The sequence below is a fragment of the Procambarus clarkii genome, chromosome 25 (assembly GCF_040958095.1).
Source record: "Procambarus clarkii isolate CNS0578487 chromosome 25, FALCON_Pclarkii_2.0, whole genome shotgun sequence".
NCBI lineage: Eukaryota > Metazoa > Arthropoda > Malacostraca > Decapoda > Cambaridae > Procambarus > Procambarus clarkii.
Window position 1 is genome coordinate 29,657,428 of NC_091174.1, and position 20,324 is coordinate 29,677,751.

At 38.6% G+C, this 20,324-nt stretch overlaps 1 protein-coding gene across 1 annotated transcript in view; it reads left to right on the plus strand.

The window, feature by feature from the left end:
- LOC138368496 (dynein beta chain, ciliary-like) overlaps positions 1–20,324 on the plus strand; it is a 177,924-nt gene that overhangs the window by 89,432 nt on the left and 68,168 nt on the right. The window contains exon 7 of the mRNA XM_069331017.1: positions 19,665–19,759. Coding sequence (XP_069187118.1) covers positions 19,665–19,759 — 95 coding nt within the window. The remainder of the gene's footprint in view (positions 1–19,664; positions 19,760–20,324) is intronic.

A 20,324-nucleotide genomic window follows, 5' to 3' on the forward strand; every position in this document is an offset into this window, starting at 1 on the left:
TGCTACCACAATATCATCCAAATAGGCGTAGGTGTTATCCAAGCCCTGGATGACGCGGTTGACAGCTCTCTGAAAGGTGGCCGGGGCATTACATAGTCCAAAAGGAAGGCGTTCATACCTGAAAAGCCCAAAGGGAGTGATAAAGGCAGATATTTCTTTGGCTCGCTCTGTTAAACACACTTGGTAATACCCCTTGAGCAAGTCCACTTGGGACATGTACCGGGCATTACCAATGGCGTTAAGGATGTCATCTATTCTTGGCAAGGGGTATGCATCCTTGACAGTCACATTATTTAATTTACGGTAGTCCGTACACAGTCTAACCTTACCTTGGGGTTTTGGCACCAAGATACAGGGTGAGGCCCAGGGGGGACTCACAAGGTGTAGCCAGTCCATGATCCAGGAGGTACTGTACCTCAGCACGCATGACTTCCTTCTTGCTAGGGCTGATTCGGTAGAAGGGTTGACGAATCGGCCGGGTGTCAGGGAGCAGTTGGATGTCGTGCTGAGTTACATTACACTCTTGTGGATCATCTCGGAACAACTCCTGATGTTCTTTGAAGATTTTGATGAGAGGTACACTATGATTGTCCTGAAAATAATTATGAAGATCAGTTAGGATTTCCGAATTGGAAAGCGCTGACTCAGTGTCAGTGCTTTCGGGAGGAGAAGCAGGGAAGGTCTCACTGTGGATGTATGGCCCTTTAAAGGAAGAATATGTTATCATTACAGTGGGAGGAGTACCGTTATATAGCTTCAGGAGGTTGAAGTGGCACAACTGGGTCTTCCGCCGCCTATCTGGAGTCTCTAGAACGTAGTTGTGGTTGTTTCTGCACTCCTTGATGCGGTAAGGTCCTGAAAACCTGTTTTGTAAAGGAGAACCTGGGATAGGGAAATAGGCAAGCACGAAGTCTCCCGGTTTAAATTTCCTTACTTTGCTGTTCTGGTCGTAATGAGTCTTCATCCTCTCCTGTGCTTTCAATAGATTATCCTTGGCAATGTTATGCACCCTCTCTAGAATGTGTTGTAGGTTTTGAAGAAACTGGGGCACATTCTGATGCTCACTGAAGGTGGCATCACGTAGAGAGTCTTTGAAAGCTTTGAGAGGAGTACGGCACTTACGTCCGTAGAGCATCTCATAAGGAGATACTCCTAGAGACTCATTGGGAAGACTTCTATAGATGCACATTATCAAATCAATTTGCTTATCCCAATCCTTAGAGGTTTCATTGCAAAACTTCTTCTCGAGTGCTTTAATAGTCTGATGACTACGCTCAAGAGAACCCTGTGAAGCAGGATGATAGGGGCTGGACAATACCTGTGTGATGTTGAACTCTTCCAGTGTCCTCTTGAAGAGATCACTGGTGAAGTTGGTGCCACAGTCGCTCTGGACCTCCCTTGGAAATCCATACTGGGTGAAGATCTTCAATAAGTGTTTCACAACCGTAGCAGCCGTAAAGTTCTTTACTGGAACTGTTATGGGGAATCTGGTGGTAGGACACAGGATGGTTAGTATATAGGCGTTACCAGAACTGGTCCGAGGTAAAGGACCAACACAGTCTATAATAAGTCTGTGGAAAGGTTCCGCAGGCACCTGTATGGGAGTCAGTGGTGCTCTGGGGATAGAGATGTTCGGTTTACCTGCCATCTGACATGTATGACACTGTTTGACGCTATTTACCATACCTGGCTAGTAGTAGTCTTGACGGATTCCGTGGTAGGTCTTGTTAAATCCGTAGTGTGAGAGTGCTCCGTGGGCCAGGTGTAGAATAGTGGGCCGCAGGCTGGCAGGAATCACTAGTTGTTCGACGTTGGCCCAATCGTCCTCCTCCTTCAGTTTACTGGGTAGAGCAACTCGTTCGCTAGGAAGAACCCAGGAATACTGTCAGGTTGAGTCTCAGCCTGGAAAAATAATGGTGTCAAGGTAAGATCTTCCCTCTGTAACTTACGGAACTCCAACTTGGTCAGATTCGGGGGTAGTTTCTGAGGGTCTTGAGGGACAGCGGTAGCAGTAGAGTCAGCTGGCTGTGGTCGTGCAGCTTGTGCACGGGTGGTCACTAAAACCGGAGGAGAAACTTCATCACTCTCTTGAACCTTTGCTGGAACATACTCAAAGATGGGATTATCCATCACAGAGGTACACACCTGGGGTTTGTCCATGACGATCAGGTTGGTCGGTTGCAGGTTTTCTGTCAAGTCGTTGCCCAGGAGAAGTTGCACTCCAGGCATGGGAAAAGGCTTTTCCCTGATGGCGACTTGGACTTCTCCGGTCACGAAGGGACAATCCAGGTGGACTCTGGCGAGAGGATAAGGAGTGGTAGCAGTGAGGTCAGTGATGAAGACGGTTTCTCCGGTGTAGGCGATATTGGGCACAGCTGATTTCAAAATAATTGATTGAAGTGCCGCTGTGTCCCTCAAGATCTTCAGTTTGAAACGTCCCTCCGGATTTGAGCCGTTGGTAGAGACAGTTCCAGTATACAGGTGTTTACTGAAAAGAGAAAGATCATTAACATGAACACCAACATTCATCACAGGCTAACCGGACTTAGGAGGAGTCTGTTTGGGTTTAGTGGATTCAGTATTTCCTTTGTATTGAGACTTACCACATTTATCTATGGTATGTCCATAGAGTCTACAATACTTACAGTACAATTGCGAGCCAGCTTGATCGGTGCTCACTTTCTCGTAACTGTACCAAGACTTCTTACTGGAAGGTGGTTCTGGTGTCAGCCGGTGGATGAGGCTGTAAGTGTCGGCCGACTTTCAAGTTGTATTCGCTCACGTACACGGAGTATTGCAATCTCACGTTCTTGTTCTTCTTTCTTCAAGGCAGCTTCTCGTTCTTTTATTTGTAGAGCTTCTTTTTGCTGTTCTCGTTCGATCTTGGCAATTTCTAGTTTGAGTTTCATAGTTGCCAAATCAGGTTTATCTGCAATAAAGTAAGTTTCGTGAGTTTCAGAGTTAATCTTACCTTCCTCTAAGAGATGATCCAGTAATAGGTTATGTATTTCATTTTTGTTGGCTTTGTAGGGAACTTCTAGTTGATACTCATGTGCAAGAGTTTGTAATTCAGTCCTCTTGGCACGACTTAAGGTCCCCATTTCACCTGCTGGATCTGCACGGAAAGCTTGGAGACGAAACATGGTGAAATTAGCAAATAAATGCACAACGAATTTACTGTTGTGATATGGTGAATGTCAGAAACAGGACAACGTGACAACTGGTACCTATCCTATGGAATCGTTAACAATTAATGTTAATTTCAAGATGGTAAATGATTAATAAATCAAGGTCGCAGGAAATCTTGTACCCGGTACTCAATGTAAGAGGATAAGGGCAAGAAAATCCTACTAAATAAGCGAAACTGAGTTTCTAAAACAAATGAAACAGTTAATTGCCTCAAAAGTGAATTAGGTAGTCCAAGAATGTAGGCATACCTTGCCGAGTCTCTATAGGACATAAGCAAGTTTTTCCCACTGAAATGAATATGATACTTACAGAATTAGCGAACTTTTGTGCTCTGAAAAAGAAGGCTAATTCCCTACCAATGCAAATATCATCATCTCTGACCGACGTGTAGGGGTGCGAGGTGTCAACTGGTGACGAGAACTGCTGCTGAGGTCCCAATTCAGCAACTAAAGTTCGTGCGAGAGGAACTATGGCCCTCTTTATCCTCCTACCGTCGGATTGCAGAAGATTATTTGCACTTGACCCGGGGACAGACCACAGTACCAGGGTACCAATATGATGATCTGCCGAAAATATGAGAAATATCCTAGGGACAAAAGATGGTAAACACGAGTAATAACATGGAGGGAGAGATGACCAATTAAGAGTATGACTGAGGCCTACAGTCACCACGTAATCCAAAGTTGTCTCACCTTCACCATATGCTACTCTCGAAATGCACAATACACACAGCACCATATGAAAATAAAATAGAATATTGAAAATAGTGAAAAGCTACTTTACCAAAGCCAAGTACGCTTACCACAAATTTACGATCTGGTACCAGTACCTGAGTGAAGCTCCGTGGACAGGCCCCCATGAAATGTGACGGTAAAGTGTTGGAGTGCTGATGTTCGGCTGTTTCAATAGCTGGGAGCAAGGCCTCGTCACATTACAGAAAAAAAGAAGATCGTTTGCCCTTTTGTCTGTGGTAAGGTAATGGGAAGACACACAAAACACAAAGTATAAACAATGAAATTTTAATTACTCTAGAAAACAAGATATGAATAAAGACAATCTCTTGACTTACGTAAAATTCAAAACAAGTCAACAAACAAAACAACATGAATAATTAAAGGTTGTAAAAATTTACTCTAAGACAAAATAAAGTGCAGTAATAATAGTGGTAAATTAAATCAGGTGCTGAGAATACTGGCTTCAAGCTGCCACCTCCCTTAGTACACGACAGCCAGAGCTTTGTCTACTAGAGAGAGATGTCAACTCCAAAGAGCACAGAGATATTCTGAGGAGTACAGCGTGTGCTGGCCCAGACGTCGATTCAGGTAGAGGCGTGAGTGCAGGTGCGGCGACACACCAGCCAATCAGGAACAGGCAGGCGGAGAATGAGTAGTTTGCTGGTTTTACGGCGGGCGGGAGCTGGTGTGTCTGGTGGTGCAAGGTACGCTTTGCTTCCTGGGCAAAACGTTTGGCGATACTGGTGGACGTATCTTCAATATAGTATCTTGTACTTGAATGACGTAAATTTTGTAGGGAAGAGCAGGCTCAATCTCTCGAGAAAGAGATTATCGTCACAATATATATATATATATATATATATATATATATATATATATATATATATATATATATATATATATATATATATATATATATATATATATATATATATATATATATATATATATATATATTGAGCAGGCTCAATCTCTCGAGAAAGAGATTATCGTCACAATATATATATATATATATATATATATATATATATATATATATATATATATATATATATATATATATTGAGCAGGCTCAATCTCTCGAGAAAGAGATTATCGTCACAATATATATATATATATATATATATATATATATATATATATATATATATATATATATATATATATATATATATATATATATATATATATATATATATATATATATATATATATATATATATATATATATATATATATATATATATATATATATATATATACATGTCTCCTTGAGGACTGATGAAAGGGGCTTCCTTTGTACATGCTTCGAGAAGACTTTTCAAGTGTGGCTCAGGTATGTCTAATTTGGGGGTGCTCTCGTCTCTGTTTACTCTGTCCAGTATCATTCCTATGGTTGTGTCGACTGGGACGTTGGTAAAAAGGGATTCAACGTCCAGGGAAGCGATGATTCCATCGGGCTGGGTAGATTTGATCAATTCTAGGAAATCTGCTGATGATTGTAGACTAAACTTACTTGGAGTGTATGGAGTTAGGAGTTCATTGAGTTTCTTTGCCAGGTGATAAGTTGGGGTTGGTATTTGGCTGATTATAGGGCGTAGTGGGTTACCTGGTTTATGCGTCTTAACATTGCCGTAGGCATATCCTAAGCCATAGTCGCCTTGAAGTTTATTGAAATGCACACTACCTTTCTTTGCGTTGATTGCTGTAATTGTTTTGTTTACTTTCCGCTTAAGGTCTTCTACGTGGTTCCTCGTGATTCGTTGAAATTTGGAGCCGTCACTTAGGATGTCGCTAATTTTGTTCATGTATTCATGGGTAGGAATCAATACATATGCTGCTGTTTTGTCGGCTTTTCTTATTGTTACGTCTTTCAGATTTTTTAGTTGTTTCGCTGCTTCTTTGAGTCGTGGGGTTAAGATTGTAGATGAATATGTTCCTCGTTTTTTCCCTGCTTCTGCAAGTAGTTCAGCTTGAAGTGTGTCAGTGGTGATGACTTTTTTGTTGTTTTCTAGCTTATGGATATCGTCCAGAAGCATTTCGATTTCCAGGCGTTTTTGATGCATCTTTGGTTTAAATAAGAATTGACAATTTAGACCAAGATTTAAGAGGTCTCGTTGGTCCTGGGTAAGATCATAAGAAGTCAGGTTAAAGTAGCCATCTTTAGGACGAGGGATTTTTAGCTGTCCACCGTTTAGGGATGTTAACTTACGGAGTGTCTTTGTTTCTACAAGAGTTTTATGTTGTTGTTTCAGGTTAAATAGTTCACTGTTGATGGTTTGCTTGAGTTGGATAGGGATGTCGTACTGGGTCCATTTGTTTAACAGATGCTCCGCCTGCTCTATAAAGGTTTGGAGGGCTTCCTTCTTCTTGTTTAGTTGATGCCGAATGAGCTCTTGCCTATACCTATAGGTAAACTCTGTATTGCGGACTGCTGGGTCATGTGGGTTTATAGAGGGATAGAAGCCCTAAACCAGAAAATAATAAATACAGAATATGCGGTCATATTCAATGAAACATGTTTGAAAGAAAACCTGCTGCCAGTATACACCAATATATATATATATATATATATATATATATATATATATATATATATATATATATATATATATATATATATATATATATTTTATTAAATATGACCGAAAAAGTAAGATTAATAATTCTAACACGAATTTTCTCAATCTTTCGTACATTATGCTTCACTGTTGGAGGTAAATCAAAAATCACTTCTCCAAAATTCATTTTTATTTCTAGTCTGACGCGACACGGGCGCGTTTCGTAAAACTTATTACATTTTCAAAGACTTCACAAATACACAACTGATTAGAACTTGCGTTTCCCTGATTTTATATCTACATTTGAGTGAGGTGGGAAGGGTGATGTGGCATTACATTTGAGTAAGGTGGGAAGGATGATGTGGCATTAGAGGATATTAATAGGGTATTAAAAGTATCAACACAAGACAGAACACGAAACAATGGATATTGAATAGAAGTGTTTGTAGAAAGCCTATTGGTCCATATTTCTTGATGCTTCTATATTGGAGCGGAGTCTTGAGGTGGGTAGAATATAGATGTGCAATAATTGGCTGTTGATTGCTGGTGTTGACTTCTTGATGTGTAGTGCCTCGCAAACGTCGAGCCGCCTGCTATCGCTGTATCTATCGATGATTTCTGTGTTGTTTACTAGGATTTCTCTGGCGATGGTTTGGTTATGGGAAGAGATTATATGTTCCTTAATGGAGCCCTGTTGTTTATGCATCGTTAAACGCCTAGAAAGAGATGTTGTTGTCTTGCCTATATACTGGGTTTTTTGGAGCTTACAGTCCCCAAGTGGGCATTTGAAGGCATAGACGACGTTAGTCTCTTTTAAAGCGTTCTGTTTCGTGTCTGGAGAGTTTCTCATGAGTAGGCTGGCCGTTTTTCTGGTTTTATAGTAAATCGTCAGTTGTATCCTCTGATTTTTGTCTGTAGGGATAACGTTTCTATTAACAATATCTTTCAGGACCCTTTCCTCTGTTTTATGAGCTGTGGAAAAGAAGTTCCTGTAAAATAGTCTAATAGGGGGTACAGGTGTTGTGTTAGTTGTCTCTTCGGAGGTTGCATGGCTTTTCACTTTCCTTCTTATGATGTCTTCGATGAAACCATTGGAGAAGCCGTTATTGACTAGAACCTGCCTTACCCTACAGAGTTCTTCGTCGACTTGCTTCCATTCTGAGCTGTGGCTGAGAGCACGGTCGACGTATGCGTTAACAACACTCCTCTTGTACCTGTCAGGGCAGTCGCTGTTGGCATTTAGGCACATTCCTATGTTTGTTTCCTTTGTGTAGACTGCAGTGTGGAAACCTCCGCCCTTTTCCATGACTGTTACATCTAGAAAAGGCAGCTTCCCATCCTTTTCCGTCTCGTAAGTGAAACGCAGCACGGAACTCTGCTCAAATGCCTCCTTCAGCTCCTGCAGATGTCTGACATCAGGTACCTGTGTAAAAATGTCGTCAACATACCTGCAGTATATGGCCGGTTTCAAGTTCATGTCGACTAAGACTTTTTGCTCGATGGTACCCATGTAGAAGTTTGCAAACAGGACACCTAGGGGAGAACCCATAGCGACCCCATCTACTTGCTTATACATGTGCCCATCCGGGCTCAAGAAGGGTGCCTCTTTAGTACAAGCTTGGAGTAGTTTCCTCAGAATACTTTCTGGCATGTCAAGAGGAGTACAGGCTGGATCACGATACACTCTGTCGGCTATCATTCCGATTGTCTCGTCCACAGGTACGTTGGTAAACAGCGATTCTACGTCCAACGAGGCTCTTATCCCTGTGGCCCGTGCGCCCCGCAGTAAGTCCACAAATTCCTTTGGAGACTTCAGGCTGAAGGCGCAAGGAACATAAGGAGTCAGCAGGCCGTTGAGTCGCTTCGCCAATCTGTACGTGGGTGTGGGTATCTGGCTAATGATTGGCCGATATATATATATATATATATATATATATATATATATATATATATATATATATATATATATATATATATATATATATATATATATATATATATATATATGTCGTACCTAGTAGCCAGAACGCACTTCTCAGCCTACCATGCAAGGCCTGATTTGCCTAATAAGCCAAGTTTTCATGAATTAATTGTTTTTCGACTACCTAACCTAACCTAACTTTTTTGGCTACCTAACCTAACCTAACCTATAAAGATAGGTTAGGTTAGGTTAGGTAGGGTTGGTTAGGTTCAGTTATATATCTGGTTTAATTTTAACTCCAATAAAAAAAAATTGACCTCATACATAATGAAATGGGTAGTTTTATCATTTCATAAGAAAAAAATTAGAGAAAATATATTAATTCAGGAAAACTTGGCTTATTAGGCAAATCGGGCCATGCATAGTAGGCTGAGAAGTGCGTTCTGGCTACTAGGTACGACATATATATATATATATATATATATGTCGTACCTAATAGCCAGAACGCACTTCTCAGCCTACTATTCAAGGCCCGATTTGCCTAATAAGCCAAGTTTTCATGAATTAATGTTTTTTCGTCTACCTAACCTACCTAACCTAACCTAGCTTTTTTTGGCTACCTAACCTAACCTTACCTATAAATATAGGTTAGGTTAGGTTAGGTAGGGTTGGTTAGGTTCGGTCATATATCTACGTTAATTTTAACTCCAATAAAAAAAATTGACCTCATACATAGAGAAAAGGGTTGCTTTATCATTTCATAAGAAAAAAATTATAGTAAATATATTAATTCAGGAAAACTTGGCTTATTAGGCAAATCGGGCCTTGAATAGTAGGCTGAGAAGTGAGTTCTGGCTACTAGGTACGACATATATATATATATATATATATATATATATATATATATATATATATATATATATATATATATATATATATATATATATATATATATATACATATATATATATATATATATATATATATATATATATATATATATATATATATATATACATATATATATATATATATATATATATATATATATATATATATATATATATATATATATATACATATATATATATACATATATATATATATATATATATATATATATATATATATATATATATATATATATATATATATATATATATATATTAGTATATTTTGGGAGCAGTCTTTCCTGTAGACATATATTATTAAATATGACCGAAAAAGTAAGATTAATAATTCTAACACGAATTTTCTCAATCTTTCGTACATTACGCTTCACTGTTGGAGGTAAATCAAAAATCAATTCTCCAAAATTCATTTTTATTTCTAGTCTGACGCGACACGGGCGCGTTTCGTAAAACTTATTACATTTTCAAAGACTTTAGTTCACAAATACACAACTAATTAGAACTTACGTATCTCCGATTTTATATCTACATTTGAGTGAGGTGGGAGGGGTGATGTGGCATTAACACAAGACAAGACAGGTGTGAGTTTTCAGTTGCATATTGTCCTGGGGACCATTCAGGCTTGTTCGCATTTGTGTTCCTCACGTGTGCCCCAAAGAATGAGGTGATTTGGTAAAATGCTATGCCCAAGATTACTATCCGAGTGCCGGCGGTGGGGTGGTTCAAATAGCCTCGGCTATCACCTCATTTTGTCCGGTCGTGATGGTCAAGTGGATTAAGGCGTCTTGTACATACCAGTTGCGTTGCTCCTGGGAGTATGGGTTCGAGTCACTTCTGGGGTGTGAGTTGTCAGTTGCATATTGTCCTGGGGACCATTCAGGCTTGTTCGCATTTGTGTTCCTCACGTGTGCCCCAAAGAATGAGGTGATTTGGTAAAATGCTATGCCCAAGATTACTATCCGAGTGCCGGCGGTGGGGTGGTTCAAATAGCCTCGGCTATCACCTCATTTTGTCCGGTCGTGATGGTCAAGTGGATTAAGGCGTCTTGTACATACCAGTTGCGTTGCTCCTGGGAGTATTGGTTCGAGTCACTTCTGGGGTGTGAGTTTTCAGTTGCATATTGTCCTGGGGACCATTCAGGCTTGTTCGCATTTGTGTTCCTCACGTGTGCCCCAATGAATGAGGTGATTTGGTAAAATGCTATGCCCAAGATTACTATCCGAGTGCCGGCGGTGGGGTGGTTCAAATAGCCTCGGCTATCACCTCATTTTGTCCGGTCGTGATGGTCAAGTGGATTAAGGCGTCTTGTACATACCAGTTGCGTTGCTCCTGGGAGTATGGGTTCGAGTCACTTCTGGGGTGTGAGTTTTCAGTTGCATATTGTCCTGGGGACCATTCAGGCTTGTTCGCATTTGTGTTCCTCACGTGTGCCCCAAAGAATGAGGTGATTTGGTAAAATGCTATGCCCAAGATTACTATCCGAGTGCCGGCGGTGGGGTGGTTCAAATAGCCTCGGCTATCTCCTCATTTTGTTCGGTCGTGATGGTCAAGTGGATTAAGGCGTCTTGTACATACCAGTTGCGTTGCTCCTGGGAGTATGGGTTCGAGTCACTTCTGGGGTGTGAATTTTCAGTTGCATATTGTCCTGGGGACCATTCAGGCTTGTTCGCATATATATATATATATATATATATATATATATATATATATATATATATATATATATATATATATATGTATGTATATATATATGTATGTATATATATATGTATGTATATATATATATGTATATATATATATATGTATATATATGTATACATATATATATGTATATATATATATATATATATATATATATATATATATATATATATATATATATATATATGTATATATATATATATATATATATATATATATATATATATATATATATATATATATATATATATATATATATATATATAATATATATATATATATATATATATATTATTAAATATGACCGAAAAAGTAAGATTAATAATTCTAACACGAATTTTCTCAATCTTTCGTACATTACGCTTCACTGTTGGAGGTAAATCAAAAATCAATTCTCCAAAATTCATTTTTATTTCTAGTCTGACGCGACACGGGCGCGTTTCGTAAAACTTTATTACATTTTCAAAGACTTTAGTTCACAAATACACAACTAATTAAGCAAGTGTACATGTATACAACGCTTGACTGCTGTAGAGGGTTCTCCGTCGGCTTCGGGCTGTTTTTGATAAGGAGTTCGGAAGTCTTCGTGGTTTTGTAGAATATTATCAGGTTTATGTTTTGGTTAGGAGTAGTGCTTTTTACTCCTTTACGGATTATTTCTTTCATTATTCTTTCCTCTTTTATATGTTCACTGTGCATGGTTGATTTGTAATATAATTTTATTGGGGGTGTTGTGGTTTCTGTTCTAGGTTCTGAATTATACCAACGGTCCAAGTGTCTTCTTATAGCAGCGTTTATTTCCTCGTTGCTATATCCGTTGTTCACCAATACCTGAGTTACTCTTTCAAACTCTCTACTCACGTTGCTCCATTCAGAGCAGTGGGTAAGCGCTCGACGAATATAAGCATTGAGAACACTGGCTTTGTATCTTTGGGGGCACTCACTTCTACCGTTCAGGCATAATCCTATGTTGGTGGGCTTGGTATATACGTTGGTGCTTATATTCGTCGAGCGCTTACCCACTGCTCTGAATGGAGCAACGTGAGTAGAGAGTTTGAAAGAGTAATTCAGGTTTTGGTGAACAACGGATATAGCAACGCGGAAATAAACGGTGCTCATAAGAAGACACTTGGACCGTTGGTATAATTCAGAACCTAGAACAGAAACCACAACACCCCCAATAAAATTATATTACAAATCAACCATGCACAGTGAACATATAAAAGAGGAAAGAATAATGAAAGAAATAATCCGTAAAGGAGTAAAAAGCACTACTCCTAACCAAAACATAAACCTGATAATATTCTACAAAACCAAGAAGACTTCCGAACTCCTTATCAAAAACAGCCCGAAGCCGACGGAGAACCCTCTACAGCAGTCAAGCGTTGTATACATGTACACTTGCCCCCACGAAGGATGTAACCTTCAATGTAAGTACATAGGTATGACGTCGACCAAGCTGACGAGGCGTTTGACATGCCATCTTCAATCTGGTGCCCCTAGGAATCACATGAGACAAGCCCATGACATTACTCTAACAAGAGAAATGTTGAACAAGAATACTTGCATAATAGACAAAAGCCAAGATTCAAGAAGATTACAAATTCTTGAGGCAATTCACATAAGAATAGAGCGACCTACCATGAACACCCAAATCACGGAACTATTTACTCTACCCACCATGAGAGTAAGGACAAGACAAGAACATATCGATGCCAACACAGAAGACAATGTCCAAACATAACAGGCCAATTACACTGGATTAATCTTTGTGTTTAGATAGGAGATGCCTCGTATGGGCCAATAAGCCTTCTGCAGCCCCTATGTTTATCCCTTATGTATCCCCCCATGTTTTCACCTTCATTGTATTATCACCTGACCTAATGCGGGTATAAAATCAACTAGTATTGTAAGATCTGTTCACTTGAGAATGAACCATGGAGGTTCGAAACGTCGTGCAAATTATACAAATAAGTGTAATACACTCTATAGTAAATCACTTCTTTTCTTCACCTTAAAAGTACGAAAATGAGTTTTGGAGAACTCCTATTTCAATTAAGCCCTGATGCTAAGAAAATAGTTAGAGGGATAGAAGCCCTAAACCAGAAAATAATAAATACAGAATATGCGGTCATATTCAATGAAACATATATACATATATATATATATATATATATATATATATATATATATATATATATATATATATATATATATATATATATATATATATATATACATATGCGGAAAATCCACAGAGAAATATGAAATGAGGTGAACGTTTCGGCTTTGTTAAAGCCTTTGTCAACACCAGACTGACTCAGTCTGGAGTCAGTCTGGTGTTGACAAAGGCTTTAACAAAGCCGAAACGTTCACCTCATTTCATATTTCTCTGTGGATTTTCCGCATAAAATGATCAGTGTTTTGTGATCGTCAATTGCATATATACATATATATATATACATATATATATATATATATATACAGGTATCTTTGTAAGGTATCTTTGGTAGTGACCTTCTTTTGTGTCTCGAGGTCGAATATGTCGTCCAACAGAATTTCCAACTCTACTTTCCGGGCCATCTCACTCGGTCTGGACATAACATGACAGTTTATGCCCAGATTTAGGAGAGTGACTTGGTCCTCAGTGAGGTTAATTCCTGCAAGGTTAAGGAAGCCATCTCTTGGTCGTGGAATTGCCATATATTATATGGAGGACCTATGGCACTTATATATATATATATATATATATATATATATATATATATATATATATATATATATATATATATATATATATATATATATATATATATATATATGTCGTACCTAGTAGCCAGAACTCACTTTTCAGCCTACAATGCAAGGCCCGATTTGCCTAATAAGCCAAGTTTTCATGAAATAATATATTTTCTCAAATTTTTTTCTTATGAAATGATAAAGCAACCCATTTCATTATGTAAGAGGTGAATTTTTTTTTATTGGAGTTAAAATTAACGTAGATATATGACCGAACCTAACCAACCCTACCTAACCTATCTTTATAGGTTAGGTTAGGTTAGGTAGCCGAAAAAGTTAGGTTAGGTTAGGTTAGGTAGGTTAGGTAGTCGAAAAGCAATTAATTCATGAAAACTTGGCTTATTAGGCAAATCGGGCCTTGCATAGTAGGCTCAGAAGTGAGTTCTGGCTACTAGGTACGACATATATATATATATATATATATATATATATATATATATATATATATATATATATATATATATACATACATATATATATACATACATATATATATATATATATATATATATATATATATATATATATATATATATATATATATATATATATATATATATATATATATATATATATATATATGTCGTACCTAGTAGCCAGAACGCACTTCTCAGCCTACTATGCAAGGCTCGATTTGCCTAATAAGCCAAGTTTTCATGAATTAATTGTTTTTCGACTACCTAACCTAACCTAACTTTTTCGGCTACCTAACTTAACCTAACCTACAAAGATAGGTTAGGTTAGGTTAGCTAGGGTTGGTTAGGTTCGGTCATATATCTACGTTAATTTTAACTCCAACAAAAAAAAATTGACCTCATACATAATGAAATGGGTAGCTTTATCATTTCATAAGAAAAAAATAGAGAAAATATATTAATTCAGGAAAACTTGGCTTATTAGGCAAATCGGGCCTTGCATAGTAGGCTGAAAAGTGCGTTCTGGCTACTAGGTAAGACATATATATATATATATATATATATATATATATATATATATATATATTTATATATATATATATATATATATATATATATATATATATATATATATATATATTAGTATATTTTGTTAGCAGTCTTTCCTGTAGACATATATTATTAAATATGACCGAAAAAGTAAGATTTATAATTCTAACACGAATTTTCTCAATGTTTCTTATATTTTTTTCACTGTTGATGGTAACTGAAAAGTCTATTCTCCAAAATTAATTTTTATTTCTAGTCTGACGCGACACTTGAGCGCGTTTCGTAAAATTTATTACATTTTCAAAGACTTTAGTTTACACACACACAACTATAACTGAACAAAGTTTAATTGTTGTTTAAGATTTGCTACTCAGAACGATAAGTTCCAGTAGCACGGGCTATGGTGAGCCCGTAAGTGGAGGCTCTTTGGAGTCATTATCTGTATCAGTGGCTGATACTAGAGATGTGGCGATGGATGGGGGTCTTCATGATGGTTTTCAGCCTGGAGGGCTGGCTATACCAGTTATGGAGCTGGTGGGGTTAGTGTAGACCTCTAGGTTTTCTGTATTTTCTTTGCCTGCGACTTTGGCTGAGCAGTGCTGTCGTTAGAGTTTGGTGACGCGGCCTCCAAGAGGAAGTCTTGAACCGTGTAGGTGTCGTATTTGTGATGCGGCGGTGGAGTTCCTACTATGATTTCCTAGTCTGAGGAGTCCGTAACCTCCGTAGTGAGCGTTTTTGTCTTTCGCCTCGCAGCCTTAGGTAGGTTTAGGTGTCGTTGATTGGTGGTTGTAACTATTTCAGGAGCGCTGGTGGTACTGTTATCGTTTGTAGACAGCACGTCTGCTAGCGCGGCTGCTGAGATAGTGATGGTAGGATTGTTGGGAGCTGGAGAAGGAATTACCTTTGTTTGTGTCGCCCGGGTCATGGGCGGTTCTGGAGTCGGTGTTGAAGTTGACCACCTGGTCGTCCTGGTGGTAGTCTCCGGAGTGGTAGAGGAGGCAGTGAGATTTACGCTAGTGGCTATGATGGGGGCCAGGCCATTGTCTATGTATAATGCGTTTAGTTCACTGACAAAGCGCTGGTTGTCTGGTCCTGCAAGCCTTTCCGCTAGTTTAAGAACACCAGGGATAATGCCTGCACGTGATGCAGGGGGCTGTGAAGGAGCCTGTGGGACCTTGGGTCCCCAATGAGAAGGCTGTGTCGCCTGCTGGGAGGAGCCACATGTTGGTAGGACCGGAAAGTCTTCTGGTCGACTAGTGAGAGCTAAGGTGGTGAGTTAAACGCTTGGGGCTCTGGTCGAGGAGGTAGACGAGTTGGTTCTTTTGGCTTCAACCTGGGCCTTGATAATTTCCTGTCTGCGGGGGCAGCGGTAGGAAATTGCGGGGTGATTACCATCACAGAGCAAGCAGTGATGGACTTTGTTGGTGATGGTGATGGTTCACAGTTTTACGAAACACAGTTTCGTAAACTGTGAACGCCAAGAAATCCGGACTCCACCTGCCAAAGATTATTGGGGAATATAAACCTGGATATGCGTATGGAAATGTCAAGACACACAAGCCTGGAAACCCACTTCGGCCAATCATCAGCCAGATACCCACACCCACGTACAGACTGGCGAAGCGACTCAACGGCCTGCTGACTCCTTATGTCCCTTGCGCCTTCAGCCTGAAGTCTCCAAAGGAATTTGTTGACTTACTGAGGGGCACACGGGCCACAGGGATAAGAGCCTCGTTGGACGTAGAATCGCTGTTTACCAACGTACCTGTGGATGAGACAATCGGGATGATAGCCGACAGAGTGTATTGTGATCCGGCCTGTACTCCTCTTGACATACCAGAAAATATCCTAAGGAAACTACTCCAAGCTTGTACTAAAGAGGCACCCTTCTTGAGCCCGGATGGGCACATGTATAAGCAAGTAGATGGGGTCGCCATGGGTTCTCCCCTAGGTGTCCTGTTTGCAAACTTCTACATGGGTACCATCGAGCAAAAAGTCTTAGTCGACATGAACTTGAAACCGGCCATATACTGCAGGTATGTTAACGACATTTTTACACAGGTACCTGATGTCAGACATCTGCAGGAGATGAAGGAGGCATTTGAGCAGAGTTCCGTGCTGCGTTTCACTTACGAGATGGAAAAGGATGGGAAGCTGCCCTTTCTAGATGTAACAGTCATGGAAAAGAGCGGAGGTTTCCACACTGCAGTCTACACTAAGGAAACGAACAAAGGAATGTGCCTAAATGCCAACAGCGACTGCCCAGACAGGTACAAGAGGAGTGTTGTTAACGCTTATGTCGACCGTGCTCTCAGCCACAGCTCAGAATGGAAGCAAGTCGACGAAGAACTCTGTAGGGTAAGGCAGGTCCTAGTCAATAACGGCTTCTCCAATGGTTTCGTCGAAGACATCATAAGAAGGAAAGTGAAACGCCATGCAACCTCTGAAGAGACAACTAACACAACACCTATACCCCCTATTAGACAATTTTACAGGAACTTCTTTTCCACAGCTCATAAAACGGAGGAAAGGGTCCTGAAAGATATTGTTAATAGAAACGTTATCCCTACAGACAAAAATCAGAGGATACAACTGACGATTTACTATAAAACAAGAAAAACGGCCAGCCTACTCATGAGAAACTCTCCAGACACAAAGCAGAACGCTTTAAACGAGACCAACGTCGTCTATGCCTTCAAATGCCCTCTTAGGGACTGTAAGCTCCAAAAAAACCAATATATAGGCAAGACAACAACATCTCTTTCTAGGCGTTTAACGATGCATAAACAACAGGGCTCCATTAAGGAACATATAATCTCTTCCCACAACCAAACCATCGCCAGAGAAATCCTAGTAAACAACACAGAAATCATTGATAGATACAGCGATAGCAGGCGGCTTGACGTCTGCGAGGCACTACACATCAAGAAGTCAACACCAGCAATTAACAGCCAATTAATGCACAACTATATTCTACCCACCTCAAGACTCCGCTCCAATATAGAAGCATCAAGAAATATGGACCAATAGGCTTTCTACAATCACTTCCATTCAATACCCATTGTTTCGTGTTCTGTCTTGTGTTTAGGAATTTAATACCCTATTAATACCACCTCACCCCATCCACCTCACTCAAATGTAGATATAAACAAATCGAAGATGTGTAAGTTCTATTCAGTTGTGTATGTGTAAACTAAAGTCTTTGAAAATGTAATAAGTTTTACGAAACGCGCTCAAGTGTCGTGTCAGACTAGAAATAAAAATGAATTTTGGAGAATTGATTTTTGAATTACCACCAACAGTGAAAAGAAACGTACGAAAGATCGAGAAAATTCGTGTTAGAATTATTAATCTTACTTTTTCGGTCATATTTAATAATGTATATATATATATATATATATATATATATATATATATATATATATATATATATATATATATATATATATATATATATATATATATATATATATGTCGTACCTAGTAGCCAGAACTCACTTCTCAGCCTACTATGCAAGGCCCGATTTGCCTAATAAGCCTAGTTTTCATGAATTAATGTTTTTTCGACAACCTAACCTACCTAACCTAACCTAACCTAACGTTTTTGGCTACCTAACCTAACCTAACCTATAAAGATAGGTTAGGTTAGGTTAGGTAGGGTTGGTTAGGTTCGGTCATATATCTACGTTAACTTTATCTCCAATAAAAAAAATTGACCTCATACATAATGAAATGGGTAGCTTTATCATTTCATAAGAAAAAAATTAGAGAAAATATATTAATTCAGTAAAACTTGGCTTATTAGGCAAATCGGGCCTTGCATAGTAGGCTGAGAAGTGAGTTCTGGCTACTAGGTACGACATATATATATATATATATATATATATATATATATATATATATATATATATATATATATATATATATATATATATGTCGTACCTAGTAGCCAGAACGCACTTCTCGGCCTACTATGCAAGGATCGATTTGCCTAATAGGCCGAGTAATTTTCTTTATTTTCAATAAATTGTTTCCAATTAGTTCATTGGAATTATTATTATTATATTATATTAGGAACATAATTTATTGACTTAGTTATGTTAGTTTAGGTTAGGTTAAAATAGGTTAGGTTAGGTAGGGTTGGTTAGGTTCAGTCATATATCTATCTTAGCTTTAACTCAAATTTAAAAAAATTAACTTATTCATAATGAAATGGACAGATTTATAATTTCATAAGAAAAAAATTGAAAAATATATAAATTCAGGAAAACTTGGCCTATTAGGCAAATCGGGTCTTGCATAGTAGGCCGAGTACGACGTTCTAGTCTGTAACTAGTCTATGATGGAGTCTGTAACGACGTTACAGACTCCATCATTGTCTTAGTGAACAGCCCTATGCTTGGAGTTTCTTTAGACTCCCTACAAGGGCTTGTTGTGAACTTCTTATTTAGAGCGCTAGAGTGCACCATAAACTCTAACATAATCTAGGTAAACTAGCTGGTAATTTCATCCCCTCACACATATCACAGGATTAGTATTGTACTATTCCTTCACAATAATAGTATTGTACTGGAGCATGTATCTCCTCCACAGGAAAACACATCACAGGATTAGTATTGTACTACCCCTTCACAATAATTGTATTTTACTGGAGCATGTATCTCCTCCACGAGAGAGCACCATTACAGGATTCGTATTGTACTACTACTCACAATAATAGTATTGTACAGGAGCGTGTATCTTCTCCATAGGAGTGCACATCACAGGATTAGTATTTTACTACTCCTTCACAATACTAGTATTGTACTGGAGCATGTATCTCCTCCACAGTAAAGCCACACCACAGGAGTAGTACTGTATTACAACATATGTATCGTCCACAGGGCCGCACCTTCATAGGTACTGTGGGCTTCCAGGCTGAAACCACAGAGCCACTCCTGAAAATCAACACGTGCGTTTCCGTCCTCAAATGCTTCAGGTGAGTTGAACTCTCTCATCTCTCTGCTTGACTGCGCCTTTGTCATTTTATAAATCGTCTTAACTAGGTCTCTGTTGAATTGCATCTTGACTGCTGGTAATGTATGAACATTACAATATAACAATGAACCAAGCTGTATAAAGTTTGTTAGTTCACACTAGGCATTTGCTTTTTTATATTCACAAAACACATCCATGTTCATCATGTTTAACCTACTCCTGAAACACTCCAACGTTCCTATTTATATTGTCACAGTAATTTGTAAGTGTCAGAAATTTCCGACACCCCACAAACTAACCCCTAGTTCGATAAGATAAATTTATTGTGCTAGGAAATTAAATTTACTAATATTACTAACTAGTAGCGTAGTAACCCGAAAACCTTCCTACTATACATGGCCGCTGTTGCATTAGCCGTTCAACTCCCATTAGAATAAACTTTTATTCAAATCGAATTAAACCCAGTCTAATCTTTGCTTAATTTGATAGGTAATTTAGAGTGAAAATTGATTTAATTTGTTAAAATAAATTATACCTCCATATTTAGGTGGAATTTTCCATAGCCA